Source organism: Chenopodium quinoa, unplaced genomic scaffold, assembly GCF_001683475.1.
Source record: "Chenopodium quinoa cultivar QQ74 unplaced genomic scaffold, ASM168347v1, whole genome shotgun sequence".
In the NCBI taxonomy this organism is placed as follows: Eukaryota; Viridiplantae; Streptophyta; class Magnoliopsida; order Caryophyllales; family Amaranthaceae; genus Chenopodium; species Chenopodium quinoa.
The window spans coordinates 1,518,527-1,540,004 of NW_018742733.1; the positions used below are offsets into that span (position 1 = coordinate 1,518,527).

General features: G+C 35.3%; 1 protein-coding gene and 1 pseudogene across 1 annotated transcript; both read left to right on the forward strand.

Annotated features, from left to right (window-relative positions):
- Positions 1 to 8,407: 8,407 nt before the first annotated feature.
- Positions 8,408 to 9,824, forward strand: LOC110723506 (F-box/FBD/LRR-repeat protein At1g16930-like). The gene is made up of 3 exons (XM_021902860.1): positions 8,408 to 9,250; positions 9,460 to 9,627; positions 9,696 to 9,824. Exons 1-3 carry the CDS (start codon positions 8,408 to 8,410, stop codon positions 9,822 to 9,824), a joined length of 1,140 nt encoding a protein of 379 aa, XP_021758552.1.
- A 7,142-nt stretch (positions 9,825 to 16,966) lies between these two features.
- Positions 16,967 to 21,478, forward strand: LOC110723507 (annotated as a pseudogene).

The window sequence follows — 21,478 nt, forward strand, 5'->3', positions numbered from 1 at the left end:
TGCAAGGTATGTCGTCTATTTTTTTAAAAATTTTGTTATAAAATTGGGATTCCACTGATTATGTGTGTAAAAATAACATTACAACAACATAACTGAAAGCTAACATCTAATGTCATCACTTGCAGGGATTTGCTTAAAACCGTGTCGTAAATTAAGCTATCTTTTGAGGAAAGGACTACCAACAAGCTAGAAGTATTTTGGCTAAGGAATAAATATTTTGTTACCAAACTTTCTACTTATCTACCCCTCTCCCGGTCTGTATTAATGCTTATAATTTGGACAAACTCGAAACTACTTCTGCTGAAGCCTGGAGAGTGGAGACTCTAAACTTTAATCTCTGCCCGGGTATGATCGGGGTAAACTATTTATTAATCTATCTGTTTTTCTCTCCCCCCAACACACACACACACAAATCAACTACTGTGCAACTCAGATATAGCAAATTCACACCCTATATTTGTTCCTTTCAATTTTGATTCTTTCATTTTCCCGTAATTTAAAAGATTAATTGTAGTTGTTTTAAATTAATTTTGAAGGTAAAAGTCTTGGTTGATTGAATTTGTACTGCTGCATCGATTGCGAAATTAATGAGTTTCATAAAAATCCTTAGTTCTTAGTAGATTTTAATAAAATGCTTAATTAATTTGGAATTTCTTTAGTATTTGAATGCAAGACTTAGTTCTAGTTAGACAATTCTGAATTTTACTAATTAGACAAGCAGTATTTGGCAAATTGTTACCTAATTCAAACACTTGTTTTATTAAAATCACAATTTCCTGATTTGACGATTTCTCTAATTCACAATTTTTGTAACTACTAAGTTTCTAACCCTAATTGCCAACTTTTACTAAAATCAGATTTTTTTTTTTTTTAAAAAAAAAAAAAATCACCATTAAGTTTAATTGAGCTTTCTTGTTCACTTGTTGCCATGTTAATCTTAAATCTAATTTCTAATCCCTATAGAAGACTTTGTAGAATAGTTGTATTCTAGATAGAATTGTTATTTTATTAAAGTTGTTTGATAATCTATCTATACTAAAGTATCACAAGACTATTTTTTTTAAAAATTTCTGTATACATTTTTAGGGATTTTAAAATCGACATTATTGAATGTGTTTTTTTAGTAAGTAAATCACGTGGTTTACATTTATGTACATTTTTTTTGTCACATTTATAACATACTCCATACTTGATAATAGGTTAAGATGGTTAAATAGACAACTTTGTTATAAGTATTTGGGTGTTCAAATCCCATGTAAAAATCTATGTGACACACGGACGTTTTTATAAATGTTTTTTTTATAGATAGATGGATAGATTCATCAATCTTTATAGATAGATAGTTTCAATCTTTATATCACTATATATAGTACTATACTTTTCAAGGAGAGGAAAAGAGCTTTACAGTCAAACTGATACTAGTATTATTCAATGGAGTGCAGAATTTGAAAAGATGATGAAGCAGAATTTGAAAAGACAATCTCAGTTAAAGATAGCTGTTATTCACTGTACGGATGTACCTAATGAATACTGGGTAGTCCAATAGTTTTTCTAGTCTATAAAACCCCAAATGTCTGTTCCAATTCATCTTTAACTTAATCCTCTGTAAGTATAGATTCTTGTTATAGATATGATATATCGCTAGTACTTGTTTCTATATTCCATTCCTATATATTCTTGTATTCAATTTTTCTATCAATATACTTGTGATCTCCGCTTTGCAATTTTCTCTACTTATTTTTTTCCTCCCACTACTAGAATATAGCCTAATACCAATGGCCAAAATCCATCGGTAAACATATAAAAAACCATCGGAATCACGTTTACCGATGGCTGCCATCGGTATTTTGGCCATCGGATAACAATTCATCGGGAAATCAGAAAATACCGATGGAAAAGCCATCGGTAAAAATAATACCGATGGTTTTACCGATAGCTAAGCTCCGTCGGTAATTTTTTAAATAACGATGGCTTAAACCATCGGTTTTTTTTTACCGATGGCGGAAGGCCATCGGTATATTCATATTACCGATGGTGTTTAGCCATCGGTAATCATTTTTAAAAAAAATAAAAAAAATTAAACCCGCCTACCCACCCTATTACCCCCATACCCCTACACCCCCTTACTGCCCCTACCCCCACCACCAATCCCCTACTGCCCACCTACCCACACGGCCAAACACCCACACCACCTAAGTCCCCAGCCACCGCAACCACCACCACCACCATAAAAACAAAAAAAAAACCAATAATCCATGAAAATCAACCACATAAAATAACGAAAATCAACCAAAAAAAACCACATAAACTAACGAAAATCAACCAAAAAAAACCAACCAAAAATCAACAAAAAAAAATAACAATGAATCCATGAAAATCAATCACATAAACTAACGAAAATCAACCAAAAAACAACAAAAATCAACCAAAAAAACCAACGAAAATCAACCACAATAATCCAACGAAAATCAACCGAAAATCAACCACAACTCCCTCGAAAATCTACCAAATAATTCAGCCATATAACCCACGAAAATCAACCACAAAAATAAGACATTCAACCACAAAACCCATGAAATTAACCATAAAATCCACGAAAATCAACGAAAAAACCCACGAAAAAAAAACCAACGAATATTCAACCACAAATAACATACCTTTAGATATTGTTTTCATTTCTCAAGGTTTAAATGGTCTAATTCGACCATAAAAACTCCAGATCTGGAGTTTTTATGGTCGAATTAGACCAAAAACACCACAAATGCCGCCGAAAATCCCACAAATAGCCCACGAACACCGTCGAAGAAAGCCACAAACACCATGAGAAAGAACAAAACTGAGAGGGGGGGGGGAAACCGAGATGAGGAAGAGATGAGAGATGAGAAAGAGAAAAAAAAAACTTGGGAATGGAAGTGAGAGGAGAAACCGAGAGAGGAGAAAAGAGCAAAAGGGGGAAGGAGAGAGGAGAGAGAAAAAGAGAGGAGAGAGAAGGAGGAGGCGTGGGATAAGAAGATAGAAGATAGTGAAAAGGGGAAGGGGGTGCTTTTAGGGTTTACTCGATTTTTTTTTATTTTTTTTTTAAAAAAATTACCGATGGCTTATAGCCATCGGTAAAATACCGATAGCCAAAAGCCATCGGTATTTATTTTATACCGATGGTTTTTAGCCATCGGTAAAAAATTCAAATTTTATTTTAAAATTTAATATTTTACCGATGGAAGAAAGCCATCGGAAAAAATATACCGATAGCCAGGCCATCGGTATTATGAGAAATACCGATGGCTAAGTTAAACCATCGATAAATTAATTTTTTACCGATGGATTTTTCTAGCCATCGGTAAATCCCATCGGTAAATAAGCGTTTTTTTGTAGTGTCCACTGCAGAGAATTGACAATGGCAGAGGATGAACAGGTAGACAGGATTAGCAATTTGCCGCATGCCCTCCTCTCGTAAATCTTATCGTTTTTGTCAACCAAAGAAGTTGTTGCTACAAGTATTTTGTCTAAAAGATGGGAATCTGTTTGGACCAAAGTTCCTGCACTAAACTTTTCGTTGAATATTAGATGGAAATCTATCAGCAGTGTCAACGCGTTTGTGGATAGAGTCTTGATCTGTAACGATTCACCCTCATTAAGGCTGTTTCAGCTTAATTGTGTCTCAAAGAGGAGATATGTCAAGCTCCTCCATTATCATTCATGGATTAGGAATATAATGCGACGGGATATTGTTGAGATAGATCTTCAATTAGGGGGTGGAACACTACCAGCAGGGACTTTTTCGAGTGAGAGGATGCCCTAGTTTCTCATGGTGAGAAACAAATTTTGTTTCTCACATGACATTTTCGTAAATAAACCAACAACTTTATTCAACTGTAGAGCCCACAATAATGAAAAAGATGTTGATTTATTTACGAAAATGCTCTCATGAGAAACAAATTTCATTTCTCACCATGAGAAACAGAGAATTTCCCGTGCTAAAGCTGACGGGTTTCAATTCCCCTCTCCGGGGATACATTTCATCTACCTAATCTATTAATCCTACACTTCTCATCCATTAAATTTACGGATGAATTTTCTTTCAAGGATTTCTTGATGAGCTTACCTCGGCTTGAAGAATTGGTTATTAGTAAGTGCAGTGTATTGCAAAATACATGTATTTGTTCTTCTTCTCTAAAGAGAGTGAGTCTTGTTGGAAATACTAGTATATTTTTTTCCGGAGAAATTCAAAAAATATAACAGTAGTTGCTCCAAGTATTGAATATCTTTTCATTGACGGCGTTTTTTCAACATTAGATTACTAGTTTGGCAATATGCCCTCTCTCGCTGAAGCTAGACTTCACTTCGACTACTATGTAAAAGTGCATGAAATCCTTAAACAAGCTTCTAACTTGATGAATTAGAATTGAATGTTACGACAAAGGTATAATCTAATCATCCTACTACTTAGAATAATATTTCGCTGTTCACAAAGTCTTATATGTGGCTGGCCACACTTTAAGTGGTCACACGGTGTGACCGGCCGCACACAAGACGAGCTGTTTTAAGGGTACTATTGGAGATATTGAGCGTGATCAACTTCCCTTGTTTCCAAACTTGACCAATTTGATCGTAAAGTGGCAACGGTGGTATGTTTATTAAGCGCTCAAGCTTTTCATTTCGGTATCTAGTATTAATGTATTATGGATTTTGCACCGTGCCCCAAATCTCGTCTCTCTTGATTACTCAATATTGTACAAGGTAAGTCCAACTTTTTCCAATGTACGCAAATCTATCTATACTATATATTAAAATAATTACCGGTTGAACACTTTGCATAATTTTGTGAAAAAATTTCCTTCACAATATATATATATATATATATATATATATATATATATATATATATATATATATATATATATTTGTGACACATAAGAATTTAAAGGATGGACATAATAATTTTTTTTTTCAAAAAATAAAAGCGAAGTTATTAAAATTTAACGGCAATTTTAATTCACGCTATTTCAATTGACTATTATTATCATTAATAAATCATACTTTATAAATCCGTGCGTTACACGGAGCCAAAACTAGTGTTGCTAATAATGTTAGACCGAATCTATTTTTGAAATTTCAGGGCTTTATTTACACACTTGCGGAGGAAGACCCAACACGGCTACCACTACAACTTCCCACTTGGTTGCCCAAATGTCAAATGCCAACACTTGAAGTTGTTAACATCAGCTTGGTTGAATTGGATGATAATGATAATCTGATATTATACTGCTGGTATATCTGTTAAAGAACTCGATAAACTTGAAGGTATTCAGAATCATTTTGAAGGCGGATAAAGCAAGAACAATGAATGCAATTGCAAGGGTATTCCAAGTTCCCATGGCATCATCTATTTGGGAACTAATAGTTTCTCCTCCTCTTTAGGGGTACGCCTAATGTTGTCACAGCAAATTTGTTACTATGAAGAGTCGAGAGGAGTTGCGGACTGTTACAACTTACAAGTACTCTATATTAATGTAAATAAGGTATTAAGGTACTCTCTCCGTCCTTAAATTACATTCCTATTTTCTCAATAATATTATGAGGAATAAATGCTAGAAATAGGAATGTAATTTAGGGACGAAAAGAGTATTATTTATGGTTTGCTAAAAACGTGATGAATTTCCCTTTTGTTAAATATATATATAAGAATAAATATGTGGCATTTAGTTTGATTTTTGTGAGTACATTATTGAAATTTAACATACTAGTGCATGCTTGAACATCGATCTCCACAATTAAGTTTGGGTATACAATTTTTGGAGGAGGATGTGTCATGCTAATCTAGTGATTGATTTTCAACCATTAATAGATTGTATCGATGGTGGCATCTTTCACTTTAAAAGCACTAGCCTCCATACTAGTATACTACAATGCATTAATTAATTTGAGATCGACGAATCTATAAAGTTGCCTTTTATTCTATACCTTTTTTATACCTTTTTTATTCTATACCTTTTTTATTTTTATTACTATGTATGTAAGTTATTTGGAATCCTCCTTTGATTGACAATCTTGTACTTCTCTACTTGAAAATTTTAGGAAGAACTAAGAAAGTTCTACTTGAGTTATATATATATAATAAATAATTCAACTTTTTGGGTTTTATTTTTTTTTAATTTTTTTTTAAATATATAAGTAAATAAAACCCTGAGAAAAAACAAAGAAAATGAGTTGACCTAGGACAAAAGACAGCAGTCAGACTTTGGTTTGAGAGTGAGAGACAGAGATCTTGTTCAACCACCAGCCGCCGATCAACGCCCAGTCGATCACCATGGATTCTCGCTTCCGATTAGTCCCGCTTCCCAATCCCTATTCCCCAATTCCGTAAGTTCTAACCCTAAATCTTAAATCTTATTAAAATCATTTTTTTTTTTATCATCTTTAAATTTAATTGTTTGTCAGGTCTAAACCTTGTTTTGTTAGAGTTGTAAATTCTTAATTGTTTAAGTTTTTTTTTTTAATGTTTTTTTGATGATTTAGATCATATATTTGTGTTATTGTATGATATGGTTATGACAATTAAATAATTAATTGATAATTTTTCAATTTAATTAGGTAATTTCAAATGATCGATCATCACCTAATTCAATTCAAGACAATGGAGCAAACAATCTAATTTTCTAACTACTAAATTCGTCTTTGCTTCTCTTATTTCATTTGAAAGTCACAAAATTTTAATTTTTTTTTATTTTTTTAATCCTATATTCTTCGCATGCATTGGCGATTTGGAGCTAGTTAAACAGAATTATTATTTTAATAAATTAATTAACAATAGGAAAATTTGTAAATACAAAAAATGCTTTTGATCGTTCACTTTTATTATGTCAACCGTTTTGATTTTTTCTAAACACATCAAACTTGTATAGCATTAAAATTTATTATGCTAAAATTAAAAGTGTCATGCAAAAACTGGTTAACTTCTTACTATTAGATGGAGATAAAAAGGCTAATTATATATTTTTTTCCAATTTTTAATCCACAACTATTACACTTTTTCATTGTTCTTCATCCCCATTTTTCCTCATTCTTACTTCTTCTTCTCCATTCATCCTCTTCTCATTTTTCTTTTTTCGGAATTAGGCTAAAATGAAGTCACAATTTGTTGTTTAATATTCTATCCTCCCTTGAAAAAAAAACCCTAATAATTCAATTTGAAATTCAAGTGTGCACATGTGGTTTTGGGTTTGCTAGTGTGAGCATGCGTGATAATGAGTGAGCAGTGCTGGGATAAGAGGAAGGGAAAAAAAAGAGTATGTTTAATGGAGTTAAGATTATGAAGATAAAAGGAAGAATGGAGACAAGAAGGAGATTGTGAGTTTGTAGGTAAGTTAAATGCCAATATTTTATCTAAAAATTTCAGGAATTATAAAGGATTTACTCAAATTAATGCTACTTCAATGTTGACGTGCTCAGAAAAGGTTGACATAATAAAAATGGCTCAGTATAAAGTTGATTTAATATTTACTTATTTTCCTTAGCAATAAATGACATTTTTACTACTTGTATTACTTATGTGTAAGCCTATATTTATTTTCATTGCAACCTACATTTAGGCTTTATTTGTTTTGATATGAAAGTATGTCACATTTTTCTCTTTATTTCTTACATCTCATATCTCGCATGTCATTCTACTCCTCCCTTTCGATCACTTTTAATTCCCTCTTTCTTTACATTTTTTCTTTGGTAAATATATAAACAAAGGAAACTATTTTTACAATAGTGTTGTTTCAAAAAAAAATATTTTCTCTTGGAAAGTCATTCATTCCCTGTTACCTGGTTCTCTTTCCCCCCAAAAAAACTTTAAGTCTTACAATCTTATTATACTGTAAATGCAATGAATATAGATTAAGGGCCTCTTCTCATATGATTATTTTCACTTCACTTCAGTTCAGTTCACCTCTAATAAGTCCGGTTTACTTCAGCTTCTAATTTCCTTCTCTTATAAAATATTCCGTTCAGTTTAATTCAGTTCTAATAAGTTCAGTTCAATTCAGTTGAGTTCTCTCAATGAGAACAGGCAGAAATACAAAGTAAATGCTAGCATGGTTTATTATGAAAAAGGAAGTGAATGAAATGCGATGCTACTTTGGAAATTATAAATATTGTTTTTGTTTTAATTTAATTAAATATCTAGTACTAAATTGGCGCTTATTAGCGGGATCTTTATTATTTACCCATTTGATCTTTAACTCAATCTTGTACTTCTATAGATTCTAGTACTACCTCCGTTAACATTTACTTGCAACTTTAGAATATTTTATGTCTCTCAAATAATACCCTAAAGTTGCAAGTAAATGTCAACAGAGGTAGTATATGTTTCTAAGAGAAAAATATTCTAAGCCTTTTCTTTCTCTACTGCAGAGAATTGACAATGGCTGAGGGTGACAGGATTAGCAGATTGCCGGATGTCCTCCTTTCTTTCATCTTATCGTTTTTGTCAACCAAAGAAGCAGTTGCTACGAGCACATTATCAAAAAGGTGGGAATCCATTTGGACTAAAGTCCCTGCGCTAAACTTTTCATTTAATCCATCAGGTTCTGTCCACGACTTCAAAGCGTTTGTTGATAGAGTCTTGCAGTGTAATGATTCTCCTTCATTAAGGCTTTTTCAGCTTTCTGGCTTATCAAAGACACAAATCAGGGACTACCATTATCATTCATGGATAAAGAATATATTGCGACGGGATGTTGATGAGATAGATCTTGTACATGTCGGGGGAATACTACCTGCTGGGACTTTTTCGAGTAAGAAACTTACGGTGCTGAAGTTGTTTGGGTTAATAACCCCATTTCAGGGTTCAGTTCATCTACCAAGTCTCTTAATTCTGCACTTAAAATTCATTGCATTTACAGACAATTTGCCTTTGAAAAATATCTTGATGAGCTTACCTCAGCTTGAAGAATTGGTTTTATTTGAGTGCTTGGGATCGCGAAATATGTGTATTTGTTCTTCTTCTCTAAAGAGATTGGAAATCGTTGAGGAAATGGTGTTTCCTGAATCTAAACAGAATACAATAGATTGTCCAAGACTAGAATACCTTCGTATTAATGGCAGCCAATTTTCTGAATATGTGTATGGAAACATGCCCTCTTTGACTGAAGCTAGACTTCATGTCGGACTTGGCTTTACTGAACGCTATGATGTTGAATTGATTAGCCTACTTAAACATGCTTCTAACCTCAAGACTTTGAAATTAGATATTGCAACGAAAAAGGTTAGCAATATACTCTATTTTTTTTTTATTATGTAAAACTTATCCTGCTATTTTTTACTATTTATTTTTGGTGTTTCATCCAGTTCACCTTTTGAGCTAATCTGGATTCTGGGTTTAGTTTTGAGTGGTTAAATTCATGTCCACTTCCAATTCTGTCACTAATATCTAATAGAATTTTCTGTTTTGTTTTGCATTTAATTAATTTTTAGCCTGCTCCTGGGTATACTGAGCCTGATCAACGCCCCTTGTTTCTAAACTTGACCCATGTGATCGTGGACTACGACTTTAGTTCAACCAACTGCTCAAACTTTTCATGGCGGTATCTTGTGCTATGGATATTGCAATGTGCTCCTAATATCGTCTCTTTTGATTTTTCGGTAAGTCTAGCTATTTAAAACTCGAATGTTTCCAATTATTTCAATGGTTAATATCTTTGGTACTACAGAGTAAAGAAGGAAAATATGTCAAAAATATACGTTTGGAGGGATTCCCACCACGCTTTGGTGAGCTATTGGAATTCCGTCAACATCTTGTTAATCCAGAGGAATACCAACCACAGCTACCTGCACCTTAAACTTTACCCAAATGTATGTTTCCAACCCTTGAAGTCGTGAACGCCACCTTGTTGGATGTGGCTGATGCTGATATGATACTGCTGGAATATCTGTTGAACAATGCTGTAAACTTGAAGGTGGTCAGAATCAATTTCAAGGGTAGTAAGGTTGATGAAAACAACAAGGATGAAATAATTGGATGGCTAAGCGAGGTTCCCAAGGCCTCATCTGAGTGTAAACTAATAGTTTCTCCTCCTTAATGCCGGGTAAGTCTATTTTTTGTTAAATTTGTGTTGTAAATTGGGATGCCACTAATAATGTGTGTTACAACAGCATAAAGCTAACCTCTAATGTCATCACTTGCAGGAACTTGCGGCTTAAAACCGTGTCGTGGATTGAGCTATATTTTGAGGAAAGGACTACCAACAAGCTAGCATATATTTTGGCTGAGGAAGCAAGGAACTAAAACATGGTTATTTTGTTACCAGACTTTCTATATATTTATCTACCCCTCTCCCGGTCTGTATTAATTAATGCTTATAACTTGGACAAACTTGAAACTACTCTTGCTGAAGCTTGAAGGCTCTCTAAACTTTAATCTCTGCCCGGGTGTGATCGGGGTAAACTATTTATTAATCTATCGGTTTGTCTTCCCCCCCACCCCCCACCAAACACATACCTAATGACGTTTTTAAGGTTTGCACATAGTGGGGGTGTTTGACAATTGACTTTTTGCCTACCTTTTGGCTTTTAAGTTTGGTCAAACAGCCAAAAAATATGTTTGGTAGTTGGTGTTTTTGTTGGCTTTTAAGCTATCTTTTTCGGAAGCTAATAAAAGTAGCTTTTTCTATTGGTTTTGGCTTGTTTGACCACTTTATCACTAATAAACAGCTAACAACCATTAATAATTTTACCAAACACTTTTGAAAATAGCCAACTTAAACAATAACTTAAAAAACCAACCCATATAGCTAATACTTCCAGATAGTCAAACAAGTCAACAACCAACCGTCGATTGCCAAACAACCCTAGTGTCTCATATTAGTCATACGCCTTGGGAAATTTTGTGTTTTGGTTGTGGCCTTGTAGGATATTGAGTATATGAACTTATTTTGGATTCAAAGATTTGACTTCAATTTTCCACCATTGACCATGACGTGTATGTCATACTCGTATGATTTATGCGTATACATCATAAAAAAAAAAGTTATTCTCATTATTTTCCCCCATTATTTGAGTGTAATTAGGTGCATAGGGTTTATGTATTATTTTCTCCCATGTAGTAAATTGATTTTTTTTTTTTGTTTTTTTTTTTGTTGAAGAGAACTGTAGTAAATTGTTGATACATGCATTTTGTGATTAGTATTTTTAAGATTCCCATGAAATAATTACTACTGCACTAGTATCAATCATTTGTTCATTGTATTTTTTTATTGGAAGTGTAAGAGTTTTAATTTATAGAGAAACAAATAGTATCCCAAGATTCCCAACATTACCAAGGAGATCGAGTGAAATCTGAAGAGAAAATCCCAGTCAAAGATAGCTGTTATTCAATGTACTTAGTTAATATTCGTGCAGGGTAGTCTAACAGTTTTTCTGGTCTATAAAACCCCTATTGTGCTTCTATCCCATTTCATCAGAAACTCAATTGTCTGTAAGTATATATTCTAGTACTGTATCTTTTTTATCCTTTCATGTTTTTGTTAATTTTTTTGATAGTATACTTGTAATCTCTGCCTTTTGATTTCCATAATATTTCTTTTTTCTACACGCAGAGAATTGACAATGGCCGAGGATGAACAGTTAGACAGGATTAGCAGTTTGCCGGATGCCCTCCTCTCTGAAATCTTATCATTTTTATCGACCAAAGAAGCTGTGGCTACTAGCATATTGTCTAAAAGATGGGAATCTGTTTGGACCAAAGTTCCTGTGCTTAAATTTTCAATGTTTGATAGTCCTGTCAACAGTTTCAACGCGTTTGTGGATAGAGTCTTGATCATTAAGGCTGTTTAAGCTTAATTGCTTCTTCAGCATAGATGTCAATGCCCTCCAATATCATTCATGGATTAGGAATATAATGCGACGGGATGTTATTGAGATAGATATTGATTTTCGAATGAGAAACTTATGGTGCTAAAGTTGACGAGTTTTGATTTTCCTCTTCGGAATTCAATTCACCTGCCAAATCTGTTAACCCTACACTTGACAAACATTCAATTTTCAGATGATTTTTCTTTGAATGATATCTTGATGAGGTTGCCTCGTCTTGAAGAATTAATTATTCAGCATTGCAGCGGATTGCAAAATATATGTATTCATTCTTGAATATCTTAAATTATGGTGCTAAAGTTTAAAGAGATTGAATCTCAATAAAACATGTTCTAGAGGGAATGAAAAAATTACAATAGTAGCTGCTCCAAGTCTTGAATATCTTTGTATCGATGATTTTTTCTCAGACTACAAGTTTGGCAACATTCTCTCTCTAGCTGAAGCTAGACTTCACATTGAACAGTGTTATAATTTACAATTAGTGTTTAAAATCCTTCAACAAGTTTCTAACTTGATGACTTTAGGATTAAAAGTTAATACAATAGAGGTATGAGCTAATTAATATTGCTACTTCTTTCTTAGAATTTTTCACTGTTTTTCTATCTGATGGAATTTTTACTTTTGTTTTGCATCTCATTAACTTTAAGGCTACTCTTGGAGGAACTGAGTATGATCAACTGCCGTTGTTTCCACACTTGAACCATTTGATCGTAAGGGGTTACCACTGTTTAATCAAATGCTCAAACTTTTCATGGCGGTATCTTGTGTTATGGATTTTGCAGCGTGCCCCTAATCTCGTCTCCCTTGATTACTCGGTAAGACATGATGGTATTAGTTAGTGCTGTCAAATTTCAAACCGAAACCGTTTAACTGCCCGAAACCGACCGACCCAAATGAGAACCGAACCGATTAAAAACCGATTTTTTTGAAACCGAAAACCGACCCGAACCGTATTTTAGTAAACCCGAAACCGAATCGACCCGAATAATGTTAAACCGTATAAGAACCGAACCTGTTAACAAACCGAACTGAAAGAAAACCGAACCGAAAAAGAACCGAACCGTATCTAACCCGAAACCGGTTCCAACCCGAAACCGTTTAAACTGGCAAAAAAAACCGCTTACACCGAACCGTTAGCAAACTGCTACCCGTTTGCACCGAACCATTTAAAAACCGAACTGATTGTAAACCGAACTGGTTATAAATCGAACCGTTTATGAACCAAACCGCTTCTAAATCGAACCGTTTACAAACTTTTTTATATAATTAAATGGATTTTTTTTTTGACGGGGATATAATTAAATGGATTAAATATTAGAAATCTTAGAATATTTTTTTAAAATAGCAAGGCAAATCATTCATTAAGGTCTTAAGGATAATCAATTGTTCACAAACAAGAGCAAAACAAGCAGGCTTAGGCTCTGCCTCAAACTGTTAGCAACACTACTGCCTCTAGTCATGTATACATTTGAGGTGATGAAACCAAATGAATAAAAAGCTTGTAATATTAAGTACCAAGGCTTGGATGAAGGCGTAATAAATAAAATTAATTCACAGAGACTATTAAGCATATGATTACATTGATTCTGTCATTCTGTGAGTAATAATGAAATAAAGATGGGAGTGTGCTAGTGACATGAATATACATTAGGCTATGTATTAATTCAGATTCAACTATAATTTAGTAAACTTGAAATGGAACCGATATGAATAACGTTAAAGAGGTTAAACAATCGAAGAACTAAACCGAAAAAGAACCGAACCAGTTAAAAAGTGAACCGAAAAAGAACCGAACCAGTTATAAACTGAACCAAAAAAGAACCGAACTTTTTCTAACCCAAAACTGTTTCCAACCCGAAACTGTTTGAACCGGGATAAAAACCATTTACACCGCACCGTTAACAAACCGCAACCCGTCTGCATCGAACCGTTTACTACCCGGACTGTTTACAACCCGAATCGAATTAAAACCGCTTAACAATAAACCGAAACCAAATCGAACCGATAACTATTTAAACCGAACCAAAACCGACCCGTGAGACAATTAAACCGATTCCAAACCGACCCGATTAAATACCGAACCGATTTCAAACCGAACCGAAACCGAACTGTCAAACCGTTTTGACAGTGCTAGTATTAGTGGTAACGTATGCAGATGTCCACTGCCTCCAGTATTTCCAACTTGTTTGACCAAATGTCCAATACCAATTACACTTGAAGTTGTCAACATCAGCTTCTTTAATTTGGTGAATGCTGATAAGATACTGCTGGAATATCTGTTAATGAATGCCATAAACTTGAAGGTGCTCAAGATCAATTTGAAGGGTAGGGTTAGTGGAACAACAATTGCTGCAATTGCAAGGCTATTCAAAGTTCGGAGGGCCTCATCTGTGTGTAAACTAGTAATTTCTCATCTAGTAGAATAATGTCTTTAGTTACTTTTTGGTAAGAAACTAGCTAGTAGTTGAGGAGATTTGCGAATTGTTACACCTAGAAGTATTATATGTTAGCTATCTAATTCGCTTCTATTTTTGCTTTGCTGAAAATGTGATGAATTTCTCGATGGTTATTATTTTGCAGTAAAATTATAATATGTTTTGAAGCTTAATGTCTCAGATGCTTTTTACAGTTTAGATACGTAGTATTTAGTTTGTCAATTGAAGACCTTTATGCCATAGATCTTGATGGTAAAGAGAGGGTTACATTCCCTTTTTTTCAGTCAATCTAGCTAATTCTTGATTTGTGTAGTTTATTGGTCAAGGGAAGTGAAGGGTGAACATTGAAACATATATTCGTAAAATGTAACCTCCACTCCATACGGAGTACGGAGTGTTATGTAATTGAAGGTAGGGAGGGGAGTAAAAAATACTTCCTCCGTTTTTATTTTATTGCACCATTAGAACTTTTACACTATTTACTTAAAACTTCTTTGATCATTATTTGTGATTTATACATTAGGAAAAATATAGTCATGTGGGATCTAGTTAGATTCGTATCGAACTCTACTTTTCAAATATCAATTTTTTTTTTAATTTTTACAAAAGTATAATTGAAGATATTGATAGCTAAAGTAATGCATCGGCAAGCGTGAAATTTCTTATGGTGCAATAAAAAAAGAACGGAGGAAGTATATTGGTATCCAAATTTTGTACTACCCAAAATATCCCTAAAAATCTAAAAAAATTAAAAGTACTTCCTCCGTCCCTAAATTACATTCCTCTTTGGAAATTTACATGGGAATTAAGGAGGAAAGAATAAGACAAATAACAATAATTAGATAATGCAATGGGAAGTACAAAGATAGATTAGTTATTACTCATGACATGTCATCAATCCTTTGCAAAAAAAAGGACCAATCACATACTCCTAATTGAAAATTTTTAACCAATCATATTCATTGTAATTTGGCACAAGGATTATGAGTGAGATTAGGTAAGGATGAGTGAGAAAGTATTAAATATAAAACAGAAAAAGAGAGTTGATTTACTAAAAAAAACTTATCAAAAATAGAAAGAAGGAATGTAATTTTGGAATACCAAAAATAGAAAGGAGAAATGTAATTTAGGGACGGAGGGATTAGTATAATAATGGTGTACAAAATTTGCACTATCCAAAATATCCCTAAAATCTAAAAAATGAGAAGTAGTATAATAATGGTGTACAAATTTTGCACTATCCAATATATTTATATATCCCTAAAATCTTAAAAATGAGAAGTAGTATAATAATGGTGTACAAATTTTGCACTATCCAAAATATCCCTAACATATAACATATTATGTGGCATACATAATTTCTTAAGATTTCTTCTTTTTTTTTTTTTTTTTTGAAAGATGCAAATTGGTTCTTAGTAATCCCAACTAATACTTTGTATAAAAATTACAAAAAATAATACTATTAGTTTATTAAAAAACTAACTTTTGTATACACCCGATTTTCAGTAATTTACTGTACATCGGGTACACTTTTGTCAGATTTAGTGTCACTTTTGTCAAATTTATCAATGAAGCATAAATAACTCTTACTCCCTCCGTGTTTTTTTTAAGTGATACATATTGACCAGCACATAGTTTTAGACAATTTAATTGACTTAAATAAAATAAGAGGTAAGTGGGGTAGTGGAGTATTAAAAATTGTTAAAGAAAGATAGTGGGGTTAATAGTTTATTGAAAAGTAATGAATGTGAGAGGAAAAATATAATAAAAAAGTAGTAGTGGGTTTAGGTGGGGGCCATGAGAGGAGAGAGATATAATATTTTAATGTATTGTTTTGCCAAAAAAGGAAATGTATCACTTAAAAAAACATGGCCGGAAATGGAAAATGTATCACTTAAAAAAACACGGAGGGAGTATATATATCAGAGTAACTTTTGTGCGTTTTAGTGTAACTTTTACACATTTTATTGTCACTTTATAACGGATGTTGAACATCCGTTTTATTTAAAAGTTTGTCTTATTAAAATTAATTCTTGTTCAACGAAAAAAAATAGGGTGGAATCAACATGACCTTACCTTAATTTACGCAAACTGTTTTGATACGCTCGATCCCATAATCATTGAGAATGCTAACATTGGTAAGGTATTCTATTGTTTTCTTATTATAGAACAACTTTTTTTCAGATAAGGGTCATTATATGTTTGGGTCACCATGTATAACTAATTAATGACCCAAATTTATTGAATTTTCCCTTTTGCTGATGGATCATTATATTTGGGTCAGATGGGCCTTATGTAATTGTATGACTTCAATTTTCTTTACGACATAAGTATATAACTTCAATTTCATTATACTCCAGAAAATCCGAGTACTTAAGGGTCTAATTAGTTTCAAAACTTCGTAAATTTTTAATTTTTGAAAATACAAGTTTCTTATTTGTAATTTCATAATCTTGGTACTACTCGTGTTAAGGCCTATTATTATTGTGTATATTGTATAGTTATCGGGCCTATCTCATGAGCCCTAATCTTAGGTTGTATATATACGCTTCTCTACACTCTAATGAAACTACGGAAAAATCTTTTCGTGACATGGTATCGGAGCCTCTAAACTCTAATCACTAAAACCCTAAATTTCTGATTTTTTTTCTCTACTCTACTTCTCTATTCGATCGATCATGGAGGATGGAAAGCTTGATCCTTCCTCTCCCTTTTATCTTGGTTCCGGCGGTCAACCAGAGAATTTGATTACCCATGTCGTGTTGAAGGGTGACAATTACCTTGCTTGGTCTCGGGCTATCACTTTATCCTTGAAATCGAGGCGAAAATACGATTTCATCGATGGCACTATCTCTAAACCTCCTGAGAAGAAAAAATTGCTTGATTGGGAGACAGTTAACTCTATGTTGATTTCTTGGATTTTGCGGGCTGTCGACCCCAAAATCGCAGCCTCCATACCCTACTTTGATGAAGCTAGACGACTTTGGGACTATCTTGAGAAGCGATATTGTGAGGCCTGTGGACCTCGTCTGCAACAATTAAGGGCTGCCATTACAAATTGCAAGCAATCCCCTGTTATGTCTGTCGAGGACTATTACAATAAATTGGTGGGATACTTTGATGATCTCTTGTGCCTCAAGCCACCACATGGCTGTGAGTGCGGTTCTTGTTCATGTGGTGTGGCTGCAAAGTATGAAAAAGACAGGGAGGAGGAGATTCTACATCAGTTTTTGGTCGGAATTGATGATGCGAAATACGGTGTTGTGCGTACCAATCTGCTCTCACAACAGCCCCCTGCCACGCTTGAACGAGCATATCAGGTCCTCCTCCAAGAGGAACGATCTAGGAGCATTGCTTTCACTAAATCCACTGCGGCCAGAGATGATGCGCAAGTGCTTGCTCTGCCCTCTACTGAACGAAAGCAATTTCAATCCTCTGCTCGTGTTGATAAATCGAAATTATACTGCTCACATTGTAAACGCTCGGGCAACGAAAATGCAGGCTGTTTTATGCTCCATGGATATCCGGATGGTGGCTTGAACGCTACGGAAAGAAAGGGGGGGTTGCTTCGGGTTCCTCTACCGTGGCTGCATCTGGCAGCAGAGCACCTCCGCAACCTCCTGCTCGTGTGGCTGATCCTGGCAAACCACCTGTGCGTGCCAATGCTGTGGGCAGCAGTGGTGGTGATTCCTCTTCGTCAGCCGATCTTTTGGCATTGCAACCTGAACATGTCCGTATTTTATTAAATATGGCTAATATTCAGCAAGAACGGATGAGTGGTGAGTTTTGTTCCTTATCTTGGATTATTGATACCGGCGCCTCTCATCATGTTACCGGGGATGAGTCTTGCTTACTAGATGAGCAATCGATCTTACCTTGTCCCGTTGGTCTTCCGGACGGTGCACAAGCATTAGCAACAAAGGAGGGTCGAGTGTCTCTTGCTGATGGCATTATACTTGAGCGTGTTCTATTTGTTCCGAAATTAAATTTCAACTTAATTTTGATCTCTAAATTGATTGATGATTCTCATTGTTTTGTCAAATTCACTAATTCTTTATGTGCTATACAAGACCAACACTCGGGGAGCCTGATTGAAGCCGGTGAACGATTGGATGGACTCTATTATTTTCGGCGTATTCCCAAAGTATGTGCAGTGACGGATCCGAAAGTTTCTACATTCGAGTTATGGCATCGTCGTATGGGTCATCCGTCGGATAAAATTGTCAAGTTAGTTCCTGCTGTTAGTGTTAGTTCGAGTATCAAATCTTTGAATAAAGCATGTGATATTTGTCCCCAAGCAAAACAAACTCGGGATAGTTTTCCCAATAGTGATAATAGGGCTAGCCGTATTTTTGAATTAATACATTGTGATTTGTGGGGGTCATATAAGACGCCGTCTACTTGTGGTGCTCATTATTTCTTGACTATTGTTGACGATTTTTCAAGAGGTGTTTGGGTTTATTTATTGAATGATAAAACTGAAGTTTATTCTTCCTTTCTCTCTTTTTTTGCTATGGTTAAATGTCAATTTGATGTCACTGTTAAATGTGTGCGGAGTGATAATGGTACGGAGTTCAAACACTTAATTCCATATTTCAATGACAATGGCATTTTATTCCAAACTTCTTGTGTTGGTACACCTCAGCAAAATGGTAGGGTAGAGCGAAAACATCAACATATATTAAATGTGAGCCGAGCTTTAATGTTTCAAAGGAATCTACCGATCACTTTTTGGGGAGAATGTGTTTTAGGTGCGGTTTATTTGATTAATCGTACTCCTTCTACCTTGCTAGCCAATAAAACCCCATATGAAATTCTTTTTGGCAAAGAACCTGATTTTGATGCTTTGAGAGTGTTTGGTTGTCTATGTTTTGCCCATAATCAACGAGCTAAAGGTGACAAATTTGCACCTAGGAGTAGGAAGTGTGTGTTTTTGGGATATCCTCATGGGAAAAAGGGGTGGAAAGTGTATGACTTGGAAACGGGTGATATTTTTGTCTCGCGTGATGTTAAATTTTTGAGCACGAATTCCCATTTGTGCGTGATAATGAAGGTGACGACACTAATATTGAGGTTGTGTCTAATGATAATGTTGGAGTTGATGTGGATTTCTTGGATGATTTAGAACATATTTTGGAGTTGAGTGAAACTTCTCTTACCCATGATCAAACCCCACATTCCTCTCTTAATCCTACTGCACTCCCTAATGCTGCCCCTAACACCGATGCTACTGCATCTACTGCTGCTTCCCCTCAAATTCCTGCTGCCCCTACATCTGTCGTGTCTGCCTCGGAGGTGGCTGTCACTGCCAGACTGGACCGCAGCCCACCCGCGGCGCCCAAGTCTGACCGCAGCACTTCCGTGGTGTCTTCTGCCCCTACGGACAGTGCCTCGGACAACAGCTCCTTGGCTGATCCGAGTCACTCTTCTTCACACTCTACCGACTTGGGTCGTGCTCAATGGGAGAGGCACCCTCTGGCTTGGCATCGGGATTATGTCGCACATACTTTTTCTCTTTCGGGTCCATCCATCTCTCCCAGTTCACCGTCCTCTCCAAGCTCCTCAGGTACTCCCTATCCTTTAGCAGATTTTGTGAATTGTGATAAATTTTCTGTGTGACGCCGTGTGTTTATTGCAGCTATTGTTAAGATGGTTGAGCTTCGTAATTTCAAGGAGGCAATGCAAGATGAGGGATGGAGAGAAGAGATGCAAAAAGAAATTGATGCATTGGAAAATAATGGCACACGGGTCATGGAAAATTTACCTCCGGGCAAGAAAGCTCTTGGGTGTAGATGGGTTTACAAGGTCAAGCTTAATTCTGACGGCACAATAGAGCGGTTGAAGGCTCGTCCCGTTATTTTTGGTAATCATCAGGTTGAGGGTATCGATTAAAACGAGACTTTTGCTCCAGTTGCTAAAATGGTAACTGTTCGTGCTTTTCTTGCTGTGGCTGCTGCAAAGAATTGGGAATTGCATCAGATGGATGTCCATAATGCATTCCTTCACGGTGATCTTGATGAGGAGGTTTATATGAAACCTTCCCCTGGTTTTCATGGTGCTCAACCTGGTATGGTGTGTCGTCTTCTGAAGTCGTTGTATGGTCTTCGTCAAGCACCTCGGTGTTGGTATTTTAAATTGGCCTCTCTTTGAAACGGTACGGATTTGTGCAATCGTACTCTGACTATTCTCTTTTTACTCTGCAATTTGGGTCTATTCAGCTTAGTGTCCTGGTGTATGTTGATGATTTGATAATTTCTGGTAATGATTCTTCTGCGATTTCACTGTTCAAGACATACTTGAGTGATTGTTTTCATATGTAAGATTTGGGTGTTTTGAAGTATTTTCTTGGTGTTGAGGTTGCTCGTAGTCCGGAAGGCATATTTTTATGTCAACGGAAATATACACTTGACATTATTGCAGAGTCTGGTTTTCTAGGTGCTCGTCCGGCAGGTACTCCTATTGAGCAGAATCATTCTCTGGAGAAATCAGGGTCCCCTTTCTTTTCTGATCCAGATCTGTATCGACGGCTTGTGGGTCGTCTGATTTATTTTTCTTTTACTAGACCGGATTTGTCATACGCGGTGCATATTTTGTCTCAATTTATGCAATACCCGCGACAGGATCATTGGGAAGCGGCTCTTCGCACAGTACGGTACTTGAAGGGATGTCCGGGTCAGGGAATTCTTTTGAGTTCGGATTGTGATTTTCATATTACAGGTTGGTGCGATTCAGATTGGGCAGGTTGTCCCTTGTCGCGCCGTTCTATCACTGGCTGGTTGGTGTTTCTTGGTGCTTCTCCTATATCTTGGAAGACTAAGAAACAAGAAACTGTGGCCAAGTCTTCTTCTGAGGCCGAATTCCGCTCAATGTCTAAAACTACTGATGAGTAGAAATGGTTAAAGGCCCTTCTTCTGAGTTTGGGTATCTCGCATCCCCGCGCTATGAGTTTGTTTTGTGATAATCAATCTGCTTTGTATATTGCGAAGAATCCGATTTTTCATGAGCGTACCAAGCACATTGAGGTGGATTGTTATTATCTTCGTGATACGATTCAGGATGGTATAATTAGTCCGTATTATGTCAAGACGACGGATCAATTAGCAGATATATTCACCAAGGCTTTGAGTAAAAGTCAATTCCTGTATTTACTTGGCAAGTTGGGCATTTGTGATTTGCATGCTCCAACTTGA